This window comes from Notechis scutatus, chromosome 10, assembly GCF_049901735.1.
Source record: "Notechis scutatus isolate UNSWTSFEM ecotype Mainland chromosome 10, rNotScu1.2, whole genome shotgun sequence".
Lineage (NCBI taxonomy): Eukaryota > Metazoa > Chordata > Lepidosauria > Squamata > Elapidae > Notechis > Notechis scutatus.
In genome coordinates, this window is record NC_142018.1 from 1,509,685 (window position 1) to 1,527,083 (window position 17,399).

Here is a 17,399-nt window from a genome sequence, read left to right on the forward strand (position 1 = left end):
TAGGCATAAACATTTCATTCATAAGGCTTTGCCCATTCTAAAGTTCAGAGCAGGGCCATTGTAATGTTACCTCTTTTTCTCTGCACCACTTATTCTCCAGAGTATGAAGTTCATTTTGTGTAACATCTCGTGTTGGTTACATCAAGACACCTTGTTATGTCTGTACAGGTAGTCCTTGACTTACAACCATTTGTTTAGTGACCAAAGTTTCACAAAAGTGATGAAAAAAGTGACTTATGACCCTTTTTCACACTTACAACCACCACTGCACCATCCCCATGGTCACGTGCTTAAAATTCAAATGCCTGGCAACTGGTTTATATTTATGACAGTTGCAGTGTCCTGGGTCATCTTTTGCAACCTTCTGACACAGTCAATGAGAAAGCCAGATTCACTGAACAACCATGTTGCTAGCTTAACAACCTCATTGATTCCTTTAACAACTGTGGTAATAAAGATCGTAAAATGGAGCAAAACTCACTTAAAAACTTAGCAGTGGAAATTTTGTGCTCAGTTGTGGACATAAAAGTTGAGGACTACCTGTATTCCACCCTGACATCAAATCTGGCTAGACTATTATTGAATGTTGGTTTGGATTTCACAGAGTACTAGTAGTTAAGGGGGACAATGTCAGGTGAAGAACATCAGTAATATGTAAAAAGGCTTGAATTCTTAAGATCAGATCTTAGACAATCAGAATTCTTTGTTGGAGGAGTTTAAATTATTACAAGATTACTGTTTTAGTATGAAAATTAAATTTTGAAGCATAACAAGTAGGTGGGCGGCCAGTATGGAAAGTAGTAAATTATTTTGAGAACTGTGTAATTTCTAAGCCAAAGTTAGCACATAAGTAGTCCTTGACTTTCAACAGTTCATTAAGTGACCATTCAGAGTTACAATGGCACTGGAAAAAATGACAGGACCATTTTTCACCCTTACGATCATTGCGGTATCTCCATAATCATGTGATCAAAATTAAGATGATTAGCAGTTGGTTCATATTTTATGATCGTTGCTGTGTCCTGAGGTCATGTAACCCCCTTTTGAGACCTTCTGACAAGCAAAGTCAATGGGGAAGCTAGATTCACTTAACAACCAGGTTATTAACATATCAACAGCAGTGATTCACTTAACAACTGTGACAAGAAAGGTCATAAAATGGGACAAAACTCACTTAATAAATGTCTTACATAACAACATAAATTTTGGGCTCCGTTGTGGTCATAGATCGAGGACTACCTGTACCAAATTAAGGTAGACAATTGTTTTATGGAACAATAAATTACCTTTTTTTTAAAGGAAGTTTGTAGCATTTACATTGTATGTCAATACACACAAAGCTTTGACCAGCTGCTAAAATCTCAGAATCTGGAAGAAATAATTGAAGGGGAAGTGATTGTAATAATTGGAAGAAAGAGCTTCTGTAATTACATTGCTCATTTTGTTCTTGCACTATTCCATGAGTTAGTTGCCAAACTGACTCCCAGGGTGCCAAACTACAAATTATTTAATTTCTCTGGATTCCAATGTGATTTGAATGATCGATGGATTGATCATAAACATTTATAGATCTGTCCAACTGAAACATGACTTTGGCAGCATACAACAAAAAATTAAAAAATCATTATTAAAAATAAAATGTGCATAAATTGGTTCTGATAAATTATTGATTTATTTGGAACTCACAATGCCAAAATAAACTATGTCTATTTGCAATTGTTGTCCAGTCAAATTCAGGCCTTGATCAGGCTTGGATGGCTCCCCTTGTTTCAGTCTGAACGAAATAAGAGAGAATGGTTCTGGGAAGTGAGCTGGAGGTGTTACAAACCAGAACTGTATAAACTGGGGTGCATTCTTGCTTAGGTTTCTATCCTATGCTCTGCGCAGCTGCAACCCTTTACCAAACTATGTCAAGGTCAACGGACAGAAGCCTCACCACCACCTGGAGATGCCCACATGATGATATACACAACTTTTAATTGGATGAGCCAATTGAACTATTGGGGTGGGAACGTTGCCATTACTTTGTATATGTGATTTACGCGCCCATTTTCTTAGATTCAGAATTCTTTTGTTGCTTCCACTTGATTTCCAGTAAATCTTTTCTCTGATTAAAGGAGTCTAAGTATTTCTTTCTTGGATTTTGAATGGAGCACCAGCTGACATAAAGAAGCTCAGAATGGGTCAGTTCCATTATATTTCATGTGCCTTTCCTGGACGAGATGGGGATACTTTCCCCCAGTTTTTCCCACATGATGCAATCACACTTGGTAAAGTAATTGTGTGCCGTGGTTCTTTCACCTAATTGTTGTCCCGTTCTTTTTCCTACAGCTCACCAGAATGGTCTGGTTTCCTTACGTCAGGACTCATATGGACCCAGAGCGAGCTTCATAAATTAAAGAGTGGGATTCAGCATTTTTGAGCAGGAGATTCTTTATTAATGATATAACACAATGGGAGGTTTTCCTTGCCACTCAAGGAACAATACTGTGCCTGCCTGCTCTTTGAAAGTTCTTTTTGGTGCAATGCAGCTACTTCTCCATCATAGATATTCCCCCTGGACATTTAAGGGCTGTGGAGAAGCAGGCACACTTAATCCACACAACAGATCTGCCCATTGCTAAAATTCATTTTTGTATTTTTAAAAAATAATTAAATGTTTTAATATTTTTAATAGATAGTGTGTGCTTTTTATTTAAAAAAGCATGTGAGTCATATGGTATATCATTGTTGCTATGTTTAGGTTCCCTTAAGGTTTTTAAAAAACAATTTTAAAATATATACTTGCTCTTTATTTGTTCCGGATCTGGACTTCGGAACACATGTAAGCTTATTGTGAAGACATCTATGAAATCACAAGTGGGACTTGTTTTTTACAGAGGAAACAAAGAAGTTGTTTCAGAGTCTGAGTGGATCGTTTATTGAATACACATTAATTATTTATAATTACGTATTTATTATAAAGCATCTCTACAAAGAGTGTTACACAGAAATTGGAACTATTCCAACAACGGTAGGGAAAAGTCCTAAGATAAGGATTGAATAATCATTCTTACCTAGACTGGTCCCTAGAAACCAAAGGATCAAGCATGTTAGAATGGTAAGCAGGTTAAGTAAATTGTTAGCATCCTCAAAGACTGCAAGAACAAAGTGCATCCATGGAGAAGTAGCAGCCTATGAAAGAGGATAAAAAAAGAAACACCATCCAACAACAAACAGCTGTTTGTTCTAAGATTGGTTATGATTCTTGCAAAGCCATACAAGGTAGTTTAACTTATTAACTAACTAGAGGGCACCACTGGGCAAGTCTTCTAACAAGTCCAGTGTGCTAAGCATTCAATAAGTATACTGTTTTCTCACCCTTATTTGGCAGCTCAGAACAGTGCCACAAAAACTGTTCCTCTTTCAAGTAGGTCTGTATAAAGACGGATGCTACTGGTAGAGGGGAGAGACAATTAACACAATGACAAGTGTATTTGCTCTGTGGTCAGTGACCATCAGAAAGCAACCAAGATAATTTAAGGCCAAGCTAGGAACATCACTGGTTTGATAAAGGGATATTTGCAACCAACCGCCTGCAAATATATGTCAATGCAATATGCAAAAGCGTGAACTGTCTCGTAAATAAAAAAACGGGGGTCTCTCCCTTCTGGAGCTTGGCCATTTCAGTTGAAAAGCATGCTTTCTCAAAAAGAAAGGCCTTGCCCATTAATGCTTACATGCAGCTACAGATATAAATAAGCACTGCAGTTTATAGTATTTACAAGACGTGCATGCCAGCCCTAACCCAGAGCTAGTGACATTTCCTGGTGCCTACGTTCCTTTTCCCTTATTCTGCTATCCAAAGAAGGGGTTGAGAGGCTACCACTTGCGATGTACTGTCTGCTCCTTGCATTTATGAAAGTCATTGTCACACCTCTCACTGCAGGGATGGGCAACTTTATGACCTGTGGACTTCAACTCCCAGAATTCCTAAGCCAGCCTGGCTTAGGAACTCTGGGAGTTGAAGTCCACAGGTCATAAAGTTGCCATAGTTGTCCACCCCTGTCTTATTGGATCAGGGCAATTAAAGTAGATCTTCATTCTTTGTCATTGAGACTTACCTTATATTTGGGTCAACAGAAAAAAACCCAAAGATTTTTTTAATATATTTTTTGGAACAATTAAAGAGTAATGTTAAATTCTATCAATGAAAAATGTACACTACTGTAAATACTACAGAGGGTCTAACAGTAGTTAGAAGCTATACAAGCAAAAAAGGATTACTAAATATTTACATAATCACTGAGGCTCACATTTCAAAATTATTTCATCTATCCCAGTTCTCAGTAGTTAAGCAAACAGTATTAAGCATTGATATAACAATATATTACAGAAAATTCAAATGCAAATAAATACTTTATAGGATGGGGTTTTCTAGTTTTTCAAGATAGACAGAGATACTATAGCTATCTGATACACAAATTAATAAATAAATAAATACTGTGCTCTCAAAAAGAGCATTTAAAAGCAAAGTGTATTTACAGTATAGGCAGTTTTTTTTAAATATATATATATATACCATCCCTTCTGTATAAGAAGAAATTTAGCATTGAGAGATGAAGGCAGTGAAATGTCAGTTTGGAACTGGTGTTGAAAAATCCAGACAGAAAGAAGTATATTGATTTAACAAATGCTACAACAGTTCCAGAGAAAAATAATTAGCAGCAAAAAAACCAGACGCTATTATAAAATTGCCATTCACTCCTTGCTTTTACAGATTAGGTTTTAAAATCATTTTTTACAAAAAAATAATAATTCCTTCCTTGAGGAAAAGAGGTGCTACTGATAGTACACCACTTATTCTCCATAGCATTACTTCCCAAAAAAGCACACAAGAGACTTATAACATTTTTAATATATTCCTAATATATAGTATATAATATATAGCTTTTACTGACAGTAAAATATTTTCATCCTTAATTTAAAAAAAACAGTAGCTTTTGTTCAGCATTTGGTGTGCTGAAAGATTCTGCTACAGTTGTCTGCAAGATTATCTTATAATAGAGATAAAATGGAAAACATCTATTTTATGCATATAGAAACTGGATTCCATGCAAAAAAAATATGAGCACACAAAATTTCAACACTGAACTGAAAAGCCATACTTTTATAATGATCCTGTTAAAAACAAAAGCGGGATATATAGCACTTGACTATCAATAGCCATGTATAAATATGAATATAAGCCTTATTAGCATGAGTATTTTACCAAAAAATTCTCTGCAAGAATGTATTAATAAATAGACAATATATAATTTATGCAGCATAATGCTCTTAAATGTACACACACTAGCGGTGCGCATTATAGTAATAAAATGGAATTCAAAATTTGCCTTTTTTTTCCTATAAATTGTTAAGTGCCCATTTTAAATAAAAAGATTTATAATCCTCCATGAGCTACTCCCCTTTGACACACAGTGTCACAAACATAGTGATGAAAATACAATATTGAGCTAATCTAGAGATGGCTTTTATACATGTTTTATACAATCAAGAAAGATACAATTTGTATCAACAAACAAAAAGTCGTTTCTGGTTATTTGAGGTGTTGCTCTCAGCTACTTTTAAAAGAGAAGAAATATCCCCCCCCCAAAAAAGTGGGTTTTGTCCTCATTGATAAAAGGGTCTAGATAACTCAAGGTTGTTGGGCTTTTCTAGAACTAAAGGGCCAAATATCGCGAAGAATATTCAGGGCAGATTAACCAAAGGGCTAATCTGCATTTTTCTTTGGTGCTTCTTAAAAGCACTGGATAAAAGCATGGTGCACCATCCAAACTCAATCTAATCAGCAGCCACAACAGACAAAGCCACAGTGTGCCAGCAGCAATTTGAAAAAAGCTGTACCATGACAAATGCAGGGGTCATGTCAGATGATCCACCACCATTTTCCTACAGGCTTGTCTTTAAAATCAGAAGGCAGCCTTGTGGAAGACCAAACATGCTACAGGCAGGTGACATAGTCTCTTGTGGTTGGAAAGTTGTTAAGATGAATTACTGTCAATCTTCTCTTTAGAGCACTGTTTCTCAGACTTAGCAATTTTAAGACGAATGGATTTCAACTCCCAGAATTCATATTGGCTGGGGAATTCTCAGAGTTGAAATCCACACTTTTTAGAAGTCGCCCAGGTTGAGAAACACTACTCTGGAGAGATGCTACCCCTAGGCAGCCTTCTTTAATATATTCAGCAGAATCTCAATAATCTAAACAAGTTCTTTCTTGTTAGTATCATTGCACAATTATGCTTATTGTGGATCCCAAGATAGAATCACCACCCTGCCGGTTAGTGATGTCACCCCTGTCTAGATCCACTTTGAATATCCTATATGATGCCAAACAAAAATAAAGCAGACATTCTGGGCATTACTGGGAATTATTCCAGCAACATGAAACACCCTTTGGACTATCCCTCACACCCCAATCCCCTGGGTCTGAAAACAAAAATTCAGAAAGCAGCTTGGAAGCCATTCTCAAAACACCAGAAACAACCCTGACGGCAGCCTCGCGTTCCATGTGTTTCCTAGTCAGAAACATTTAGGCAGTGTCACACCTTCTCATGAAGAAACCAAAGGCCAGTAACTCGGCCTTCTCGACTTTCATGAAAAAAACTACAGTAGAAGTCAACAAGTCCTAGCTCGAGACATATCGAGTTAGTAATGGTTCAAAATGTTCAAAGACATATTTGGATTTAAAAAGGGTGTCCACTCAGTGCAGCTTTAAAAAAAGAAAATGGAAAAGCTACTACACCTGGATAAATGTCTCTTAGGGGAGACATTTAGCTACAAAAGTTGCCCGTTCTTGAGCAAAAATACCCAACATTTGCTGAGATGATTTGAGCCAGTCAAACAGCTCCAAAGAAGCAAATGCATACCTTTGCATGGATCCCAAAGTGAAAAATTGAAACAAGTTTATCAATTGTATAGCATCGACTTTTATAATCAACATTTAATCTTTTTTAAAAAACGTGTTTACTCATTTTGTACTTAGTTGTACTTGGGCTAAACTGAAATGTGAAATTTGATCTGCGATGCTACAATTATACCACCTTTGGATTGTAAAGAACTGAATTGTACAATTAATCGTATTTTAAAACCCGCACCTGCCAATTTTAACAAGATTTATATGGAAATGGGACGGTTAAGATTTATCTGAGAATTGCATGGATGGCCTTGTCCCAAAGGGCATGATCTAAAAGACCTCCCCCCAAATCCAAAGCACCCCATTAGTTGTGCATCCATGCAATGAGCCCCCCCCCCCATCTGTGTTTCTATTCTCCTCACTTGGAGAGTAAAGATTTCTCCAGTGAGGACAAACCTAAGTTGCTAGAGCACTGGGAGTTGTTCAGATCAGAAATGCTCACCATGAACCACTAAGACACAGCAACTGATGGGGCCTCGGAGAAGCTCTTGGAAAGAGATGGACCAGAACAGGCCAACCTTCAGTGTGTGAGGATGTTCAAATGTACACAGCACATTTTCCTTGGAGCACCTTGTCAGTTAACACTGGAAACTACAAAATTCACTCATGCAATATAATTGCTAATAAGTTTGAGGGACTCACTTCAAACATAGGACCTTTTGGATTCAAGAAACAATATATATCCATGCAAAAAGTATGCACTTCCTGTAAAATACACCTTTTTTTAAAAAAATCCCAGCTTTAAAAAATTATTTAATACTTACTTATAATACAATCTGCTTTTTACAGAATTCTTCAACCACATATTCAGTGCAAATGCCAAAACAATGTACAGAATGGTATACCACAGCGTGAAACTATTCCCAAAACAGAGAATATCTCTATAGGATCACGGGTACCTCCTGCAGGATGCTGGTCTGGTGTAGTCAGTATTTCTCTCCAAGAATCCAAAGGGATACCATGCTAACGTCCTGTTCTCAATTTGGCAACAATCATAGCTGCCAACTGTTGTGCATCAGTCATGTGTGGATTCTTCTCCATCACAGACAAGACGACGCCAGCAGGAAAAATATTACAGAGGTTCTTATAGGTCTGGTACTGATGCTCTGGGATAACACATGGTTCTTGGGGCTCCCCACAAACCCCAATCCAAGGGTTACGCCAGAGTTGTTCCATCTTCTCAGGCATGCTCCTCACCATGACGGGCTCATAACACGGCTGCATGAGGTTGTTGCTCAAGGGATAGGAATGGTAAGAGTAGGCATCAGTTGCACATGGTAACGGATCCCAGCTGGCGTGTTGCTCTCGACAGAGTGGGGGCCTCCTCTGCCGAGTAGGGTTGCTTTCGTAAAGTCTTGAATCAGAAACACTATCCATCCTTGTCATAACTAGTGCACGGCTCGGTTGGGCCGTGGCTGATGATGGGTGAACATTTGGAGGCCCTGGGTAGTCTCCTGGGCAACTGGATCGTGCCCCAACAAGAGGGTGTTGGACATGTAGTGCTAAATGAGAAGCTGAATGCTTGTGTGGAGTATGTTTGGACCTTTCAGTGCCGTAGCTCTGAACTCTAGTTAAACTCTCGTGATAGCCATGAGAAAAAGGCTGAAGTCGGTTTTGCGGTGGAATTCGAGGAACTTTAGCGTGATCCTCTGAACCCACATCTCCTACACCCAGGTACAGGTCGGTATACGAAGAGTAAGAGTCATTACTTGCATGGCTTAAGCAACTGTCAGGACACGGACTTGAATTTCTTGAGTAGACATCTTGGTCTAGATCAACTCCATAATAATCTGTGTTGCTAATGTTCAAACTGGAAAAGTCGTTGAGCATAGAATAATAGCCGTGGTCTCCCAAAGATTCGTATTTGGGGTATGGGTCCGCGTAGTTGATCGAAGCCCCATGGCTGTTGGTGACCAGGATTGGAGGGTAGTGCATGCTGGTCATGTGTTCTAGGGAGGATTTCTGATGGATGAACTGAGAAGATGACCCAGGCACGGGGCTACTCGCTGACCGAGCATTTAAGGCCCCAACTGCATGGCTTTTAGGAGGTGGGAGCGTTGGGACACTTAATGCCGTAACAAGAGATGGGACAGAGCTGGCCTCAGGCTTCCGCATCATCGACAGCCGGTTCTCCGGTTCCACCGCTACAGACCGGATGCTTGGATCAGACTGGCGCTTCGGAGGATTGCGCTTCACTTCTGAAATGTTCTCACCCCCTTTGCAAAAGGCTGGCCCTGAACCACATTTGGCCAAGGCACCTTCACTCATGGTTTTCACCGCAGATAATTTTGCACTGATGCGAAGCTCATCTGCGACAGATCTCAAGGGCTGGTTTGTCCGTTCAGGGTGGTAATATTTACATTTGTGCCCATATGTGCATTTTTTCCCTGGGGGAAAAAAAATCCTCTCTGATTAGGCATGTTCTTTGCCAACTATATGTCTTAACTGGATAACCCTAGTGAAATCTTTTGCTCTTACCACAAAAACATAAAATAAGACATTGGTATTTTCTTACATCATGATGTTCAGAATTTTCCTTATTAACAGATGCAAATTCTTGTCAAGGTTTTAATTCGAGTGACAATGCTCCATGAAGGAAGCTAGAGCAGGCTCCACAAATAAATACATTCATTTAAATGTTCACTCAAAATGAGATGGAAAGCATCTCATTTAGTCTTTTAATGTCCACTTCAGGGAACTTCTCTCTAGCAGAGTGTGTGCACAAAAGCAGCCAGGGAAGTGACGGAAGCCGGAGAAACAGGCTCCTCATCAGTCAACGGGAGTATTGATTTATCACCAGCCTATCAAGTACTTACAAGGCGAGGGTTGGGCAGCACAAGGAAACAGCAGCCAGTGACTTAAAAGCCAGCCATCAACACACCCCAAACAGCCAACTTACAACAGGTACTATACTACACACAGAACAGCACACACTCTGTACAGAGAAGTTCCCTGTGCATGGGTTCCAGCATGAGTCCGAAAGCTCAGAAAACAAAACCTCTGGTCCCGGTGACCAAGCCAGATTAGATCCTAAACAAAATGAATTTCTTGGCTGTATATATAATTGAAACCCCACAGGCAAGAGAGAGCAGAAAAACTAAGTCTTTCAAAGATCATGTTGACATTATCCAATGGATCAGGTGGTATAAATTAGAGAAATAGTATTTCTATGCTGTCTCCCAATTTTAAAAATTCAGAGTAAATTCTTGATTAGCCAATAAATTTAAATTGTATTTTCTTCAAAGCAGTACTAATTTACTACCATTATGGGGTGCAAAATAATAATATAATAATAATAATATAATTATTCAATATGTTGATTCCTTATTTTAATCTTCCCCAACATGGAGTCTTCCAGAGATTCAGAGGACTACAAATTACCAATTTAAATATATGCTGGCTATGTAGTCTGAAAGTATTCCACAAGCCTTTAGAGCACGGATCTCCAAACCTGGTAACTTAAAGACTTACGGACTTCAACTCCTAGAATTTCCCAGCCAACAATAAGAGAATGTGAGACCAAGTTTCTCCAAATCCCTCTTGTAACCTACTCACCATAAGGGCACGGTTGCTTTTTGTGTTCTGGAATAACTGGCTTTTTCCTTAAGAAGTTTTCAAGACTAGGGCCATGGCGTCCCAATGGATCATCAGGTGGCATGAACCTAGAAAAATTAAACATTGTCAAATTTAACTGCCTAGCATTAATCTCTCTTTCACAAATTTCTATTTGTTACTTCTTGTCCTGTCCGCAGGTGCTTTGGAAAATGGAAGACGTGACAGTCTTCCAATATTTAAGGAGCTGAGAAATAGGGGTCAACTTATTCTCCAAAGCATCTGAGGACAGGACAAGAAGTAACAGTTGGGAAATCATTAAAAAGATCCAGGCAAGAACTTAGGGGAAATTTCCTGTCAGTAGGAACAATTAATCAATGGCTTGCTTCCAGAAGTTGTGAGGGCATCATTATTGGAGGTTTTTAAGAAGAGATTGATTACAGGCATTTTTCCAGAATTGTATACGCCAAGGGTGTCAAACTTGTTATCGTCACGGGACATATCACAAATCTTTTCCTTTACTAAAATGGGTGCGGGCTGCAAGTTTGAAACCCCTGGTATAGGGTCTCCTGATTTAAGCAGAGGGTTGGTCTAGAAGACCTCCAAGGTCCTTTCCAATTCTGTTGTTCTGCAATCTATAAAGTAACCAGCTTCTAGTGGGTAAGAAGATCACACAATATTCTTAAGATTAAAATTGGCCATGACACAGATTTATTTATTGTACATAGTGCATACTGAATACAGACTTATGGTGATTTAAAATATTGTTGCTGAGTCTCAAACCAGCAACCTTTACTAACAAGCCAAGATCACAACCACTTTTGTGGTTTAGTAGTAGCGAATTCAGAAAGCTTCTGCCAATCACTTTACTTTCCAAAAAGTAAAAGATAACTGAAGAACAAGCAAAAACTGCTAACCAAAAATCTAACAGGATTTTCCCACTAAAGAGGAAAAAATGTTATTCTAGCTTAGAATTATGGAGAGAATAAGAATTGAAGACTATAGAGAACAAATGTTTAAATCAGTTAACTACTATTTATGTTATCCACAAGCATCAATTCTTGACCATGCTATTTTCAAATAGAGGTAGTCCTCAAATTCATTTAGTGACCGTTTTGAAGTTGCAAACAGCACTGAAAAAAGTCATTTATGACCATTTTCAAACAACCATTGCAACATCCCCATGGTCACGTGATCAAAATTCAGCCGCTTGGCACGTGGTTCATATTTATGATGGTTGCAGTGTCCCAGGGTCACATGATCCCATTTTATGACAACCAAATTCAATCTGGAGGCCAGATTCACTTAATAACCATGTTACTAACTTAACAACTACAGTGATTTACTTAACAACTGTGGCATGAAAGGTTGCAAAATGGAGCAAAACTCACTTAACTGCCTTCCTTAGCAACATAAATTTTGGACTCAATTGTGATGATAAGCCGAGGACTATCTATCATGAGAATTGGACCCACACAAAAAGAAGAGGAAATCTCTCTAAGGAAGATTTGTGCACAGCAGATGAGGGGAAATTGCGTACTTGTCATTTACAAAGGAATACATAAGCAGCCGTTCCTCTATGAATTTCTTCCACTCTGGTTTCTCATTCTGAAGGTCCCGGTAATTGTCATTGGACACAATAATGCCATCAGACTCATAGGCCAACTTCAATATAAAGCGGTCATCATAGCAGACGACTCGTCTCCCTTGCACTCTCCGTGACGGGGTGAAAACAAGAATTTTTTCCTTCTCCAATCTGTGCAAGATTTCTTGGTCTGCAAAATTGGATTTACATAAGAATGTTAAGATCAAGGTATTTGGATAAAGAGCATTTATTACGCTTTGTCACTGTTGGCAGTTATATAACTATAGGGATTAATGTGACCCATTTGGTTCATTGACTTTATTTAATTCTTTTAGTTCAGGATTCCATAACTTTTTTTCAAGTTCTAGATCACACTTGGATTTAAAAATAAAAAGTAGGCTTGAATTTATTTATATTTAAACTTAGTTAATACTTTATACATTATGTATGCAATCATGTTTCAGTTTCTCACATCAAAACAAGTACTTTTTGACAAGATAATTTTCTCTGGGGCCATACCCAAAGTTTTGAGAGCTCGTGTAGCAGACCAGTGGCTTAGTTGCTATGGAATCTAAGTTACATTTAAGGATTCCAAAAGAATTTTACAGAATTTACATATATTTATATATTTAACATTTCCAGTTCATATCACAGTCATCATTTCCCCACGCTATTAAGTTTTTGTCATAATATATATAATATTTTTAAGAAGATATTAAGGGTGACTGGGTGGGTGTGGCTTGCTGATTGGGCATGGCTTGGTTGTCACATGATTGGCTGGAGTGGCTTGGTGGTCATGTGACTGGGTGGGTGTGACCAACTCAATGTCACTAACATCAAAGGATGCCTCGCCTGGCCCCTCCCCTCCCAGCCATTCCTTGTCACACCCAGTCTCAACTTATCTATAGTTCTGTAAAAATGTTGTTCATCTTTTTTTGACTTTATTATCTACATACTATAGATGTACTTTCTTGGACCACTGAAAGGAGGAAATGGCTCACATGCTTTGCTCAAGAGTGTGAAATAGGCAAGAGGCTTTTAAGGGGCTGCCAGAAAGAGGAGAGGGGGGCAATGTATTTTCCAAAGGACCAGAAGGCAAGCAAGAAGCAATGGATGGAAACTGAACAAAGAGAGAAGCAAACTAAGACTAAGGAGAAACTTCCTGACAGAAGTGGAACTGCTTGCCACTAGAAGTTCTGGATGCTCCAACACTGGAGGTTTTTAAGAAAACAGCCATTTCTCTGAAACGGTAGGGTTCCCCCCAAGGTCCTTTCTAAGCGTTATTTTGTTATTCTGACACCTTTCCCAGGACCTCTGCTAAGAGTTTGGCATCCTCAGTTTTCCTGCCTCAGCAGGAGGTTGGACTAGAAGACCTCCAAGGTCTCTTTCAACCTTGTTAAACACACATGTATTTATGCCTCTGGACTATAGACATTGAATGCATGTATTGTAAACCTTGAAAAATACCTGGGAAAAAGAAAGGCAGTAAAATCACTCTAGGTATAGGGACAGTGTAAAATATTAATATATGATAAATAATGGAACAATTAAAATAATAGCACAGAGTTTTCTCTCTCCCCCCCCTTCCTATTTTTTTCTTTCTTCCTATTTCTCTCTCTCTCTCTCTCTCTCTCTCACACACACACACACACACACACACACGCACACCTGGTCTGGGATGAACCGAATGACCCTGTGAGCTCCAGATAGCAGCGGGCGGTGGGAAAAGGAAGAAAGGAGGGGAGGCATGCGGTGGTGGCGGGGCCATGGAGCACCCCAAGCCCTCCGGTACGGTACAGTACCTCTGTCTGCAGGTGTCGGCGGCATCAGCAACAAAACGAAAGAAAGCGGGTGGGGGGAGATGACGGCCGCCTCCGCCTGCTTCCTTTCATTTTGCTCCTGGTAGAGGCAGCAGAGGCAGCTGGGGCAGTGGTGGCAAAATGAAAGGAAACAGGTGGAGGTGGCAGAGGAAGCAGAGGTCACCTGCAGTGATGGCGCTTCTTACGGGAGGTAGCTGCCTCTGCCCGCTTCCTTTCATTTTGGCCCGGTAGAAGCAGCAGAGGTGGTTGGGGCGACGGCAGCAACATGAAAAGAAGCAGGTGGAAGTGGCAGAGGCGGCAGAGGTGCTGCAGTGATGGCGCTTCTTACGGGAGGCTGCCACATGGTAGGGAGAGCTGGGAGAGTGCCGTGTGGCAGTTTAGGCAACCAGCCGAGCCCAGGGATTGGGGGGGGGCAGTTAGGGAGGCCCCAGTCAGTGCCACCAGCGGGATGGGGCCCACCCCGGTGGGGAAGCCGGCCAGTCAAGCCCGGGGATGGGGGGCAGGTAGGCAGGCTGGGCGAGGCTCAGGTAGCCCCGAAGATGGCTGCGGGAGGCCTGGGGAGCTCCGGAGATGGCTGTAGGAGGCCCAGGGACAGTGGGGAAGGGGCTAGTGTGACTCACAGGCTTACCTGTGAGCAGACAGGAGCTGTATCCCGAAGAGAGGGGCCGTGGACTTTCAAGCTTTTTGTTCCGCTGCAGCGGAAGGCAGGCAGCAATGGCTGGCCTGGTGGGCAGGCAAAAGCAGACTGCAGGCATGTCACGCATGCGCATGATGTTGCACATGCGCGATAGGGACTGACTGGGCAGGGAGCGGAAAAGTGGGTGAAGAGGGGCAGGGCCAGCCAGAGGCCCGATTTACTGGTTCTCTGAACTACCGGGAACCGTAACAACTGGTTCTATAGAACCGGGCCGAACCAGTAGAATCCCTGTCAGAGTCTGAATCTGAGGAGAAAGACAAACAGCTCACAGGGAGTGGGAGTGTGACTCCGTTGGCTGTGGAGGAAACTGGAGAAGGACAAAGTCTGGCTGGAGTTCAAAGGAAGACCCAGCCCCACCCCCTCTTCATCCTAGGGCATGCAGAGAGGAATGGAGAAGAGAGCAACATGCGTTGTGTGGCTTATGGGGGAGGAAAGGGCCCTGATTCCCTTCATCAGCCACAGCTGTGAAGAGAGTTTAAAAGGAATGCATGCTGAGTGCAGCAGCTGCTGGGAGCAAACGTGAGTTTATCTTTGCTTATCTGTGTTCCTGGCATCTTCCCAACCGTGTTGAGTTATTGCTGTGCTTTCACATCTGGAATTCTTGCTCCTGTCCTGTCGGAGTAATTACCTCATTTTGCCTTGATTATAGTTACAGTTTTTGTTGACTACATTTTGGGCTTGATTCTCTGCAGCCAAAGGCTGTTCCTGGGAGAGTTTTTCTCCAGCCAGAAGGTAACCAGGACATTGAGGGCAAAGTTGGAGCTAATAAAGGGATTCCCATTGATTATCTGACTGTGTTGCCTTTGTGCCATGCCCCAGGTCATCACAGCCTGCCATTTCTTGAAAGTTTGCTTCTTTTCCTGCACTTTCTCCTGCACTTATTCAGTCCACAGCCACACTTGTTTGTCAATCTAATGGTGACCTGATGTCTCTGGCAGTGGTAATGACAGAGTCACAGAGTGTTGACTAGGTAATGTTATTTGTGGCAGCACTGACAGATGTGAATACGATTTTTCTGGTCACTGCTTCTTTGTGTGTAACTTCCACCATTTGATCCTCTCGGGGCCTGTGGTGCTGTTCATTTTCTTATGGCCTTTTATTTTCAGATCTGTAACTTGTGTAATTTGTAATTGGTGTTGTGGGGCAAGAACATCAGAAGGCATAACCTCGGTATTGCATACCATGGGAAGGTCACGTCTTCTCAAAAGAATAAAATCGATCTGACTATTTCCGCCAAAAAGTAATGAGTTGGTCTGGATGTTTATTGAAAAATGTGTTGCAGATCATGAGATTCTTTGATTCTGCAAAATCCAGGATTTGAAATCCATCTTGGATTTCCATAACCTTTGTTCCCAATTACTTCCCATATGACCATTCAAGTCACCGCAGAGGAGCAGCAGATCTTCGGAGCAGGCACATTCCAGAACTGATCCTTGGTGTCCTTATCAAGTCCTGTTTGTGGGCATAAGCCACCTGGAGTCGATAGGTGGTTGTATCAATGGTGACAGACATGAGGCGGTCGGAGTGTCTCTGGACCTCAGGCACGTAGCTACATAGATCTTTGCTCACGACAACAGCAACACCATAGTTGTTGGAAGTGTATTAGTAAACCAACTTGTAACCTTCTCCAATGTCTTTGGATTTCTGTCCCTTCCATCTGGTATCCTGAAGGCATCCCCTATGTCAATATGGTGGTATTTCAGAATTTTGGCTAGCTCGCGGCTACATTCAGTCAGTGTTCTTATGTTGAGAGTGGCGATGCACAGTGGTTTTGGCTTCTTTTGGGCTAGCTTCTTTAACCAGTCCCGCTCCTGAACCAGAAGCCCTTGTCCATTTTTCACATTGGTTGGGCGGGACCAGTGGTGCGTCACCTTTGCTGTTTCTAGGGCAGCCCCCTGGGCCAGATAAAAGCACCCGGCAGACTAGACACACCTGCCCTAGTAGCTTCGATCCATTTGTTGCAACAAAATTTCCAAGTGGCCTGTCACCCAGGCTTGCTTGTGCCCAACATATTCGTTCTGCTTTTAATAATAAAAGGTTTTCCCTGTCCAATTGTTTCGGCCTCTAGAGGGTGGCTGCTAATCTCAGTTTCTTAGCCAAGGGAACCAGCGTTGTCCGAAGACCCTTCCGTGGTCATGTGGCCAGCATGACTATACGCTGAGGCACATGGAATGCTGTTACTTTCCCACCAAAGTGATAGATATTAATCTACTCACATTTGCATGCTTTCGATCTGTTAGGGGGCATAAGAGGGGTTTAATAAGCTTAAATTAAATTTACTGAAATGAAATCAGGAGGGAAAAAGAGTGATGATGAAAATGCACATGGGTTTTCTCCAAATCACTGGGACTTCTATTCAACAAAACCCTTAAAAAATCCAGAATTCATTGTCATCTTCTTTCACTAGATGGTGCTTTGCAAAATTAGCTCCTCTGTCAAGTGAGCAGCAACATTTCCATCTAGAGAAACATATGAACGGGGAATTTTAAAGAACAGCAAAAAAAAAAAGTGTTTAAAAAGAACCCTAGACTACAGCTTTCAGAACCTCAAGATATTATAATGCTTGTCTTTCACATTTGGAGTCAAGATAATGGAGCCATTTTCATCCTCACAGCAAGGCTCTTAGCAACGAATGGTATTTAATACAGTGACGGGAGCCATGATTTTTCTGGTTCGTAGAGTGGGCCTCAAAAGCCCCCCCTTCAATCCCCAAGTAAGAGACAGGATGAGACTAAATCCTTCCAGCGTCTCTTTCTTTCCTACTAGGACGCCACCAATACTCTGACA

The 17,399-nt window shown here is 41.0% G+C and overlaps 2 protein-coding genes across 5 annotated transcripts in view; one reads left to right on the forward strand and one right to left on the reverse strand.

Moving 5' to 3' along the window:
* Positions 1 to 2,674, forward strand: part of LAS1L (LAS1 like ribosome biogenesis factor) — a 40,657-nt gene extending 37,983 nt beyond the window's left edge. Inside the window, exon 14 of the mRNA XM_087971952.1 lies at positions 2,332 to 2,674. Coding sequence (XP_087828078.1) covers positions 2,332 to 2,422 — 91 coding nt within the window. The 3' untranslated portion in view covers positions 2,423 to 2,674. The remainder of the gene's footprint in view (positions 1 to 2,331) is intronic.
* A 5,020-nt stretch (positions 2,675 to 7,694) lies between these two features.
* The window catches only part of ZC3H12B (zinc finger CCCH-type containing 12B), a 66,315-nt gene continuing 56,610 nt past the window's right edge, over positions 7,695 to 17,399 (reverse strand). For all 4 annotated transcript variants that reach the window (XM_087971955.1, XM_087971953.1, XM_087971954.1 and 1 more), the window contains 3 exons: positions 12,051 to 12,285; positions 10,514 to 10,620; positions 7,695 to 9,345 (listed from right to left, as the gene is read on the reverse strand). In XM_087971955.1, coding sequence (XP_087828081.1) covers positions 7,922 to 9,345; positions 10,514 to 10,620; positions 12,051 to 12,285 — 1,766 coding nt within the window. In that variant the 3' untranslated portion in view covers positions 7,695 to 7,921. The remainder of the gene's footprint in view (positions 9,346 to 10,513; positions 10,621 to 12,050; positions 12,286 to 17,399) is intronic.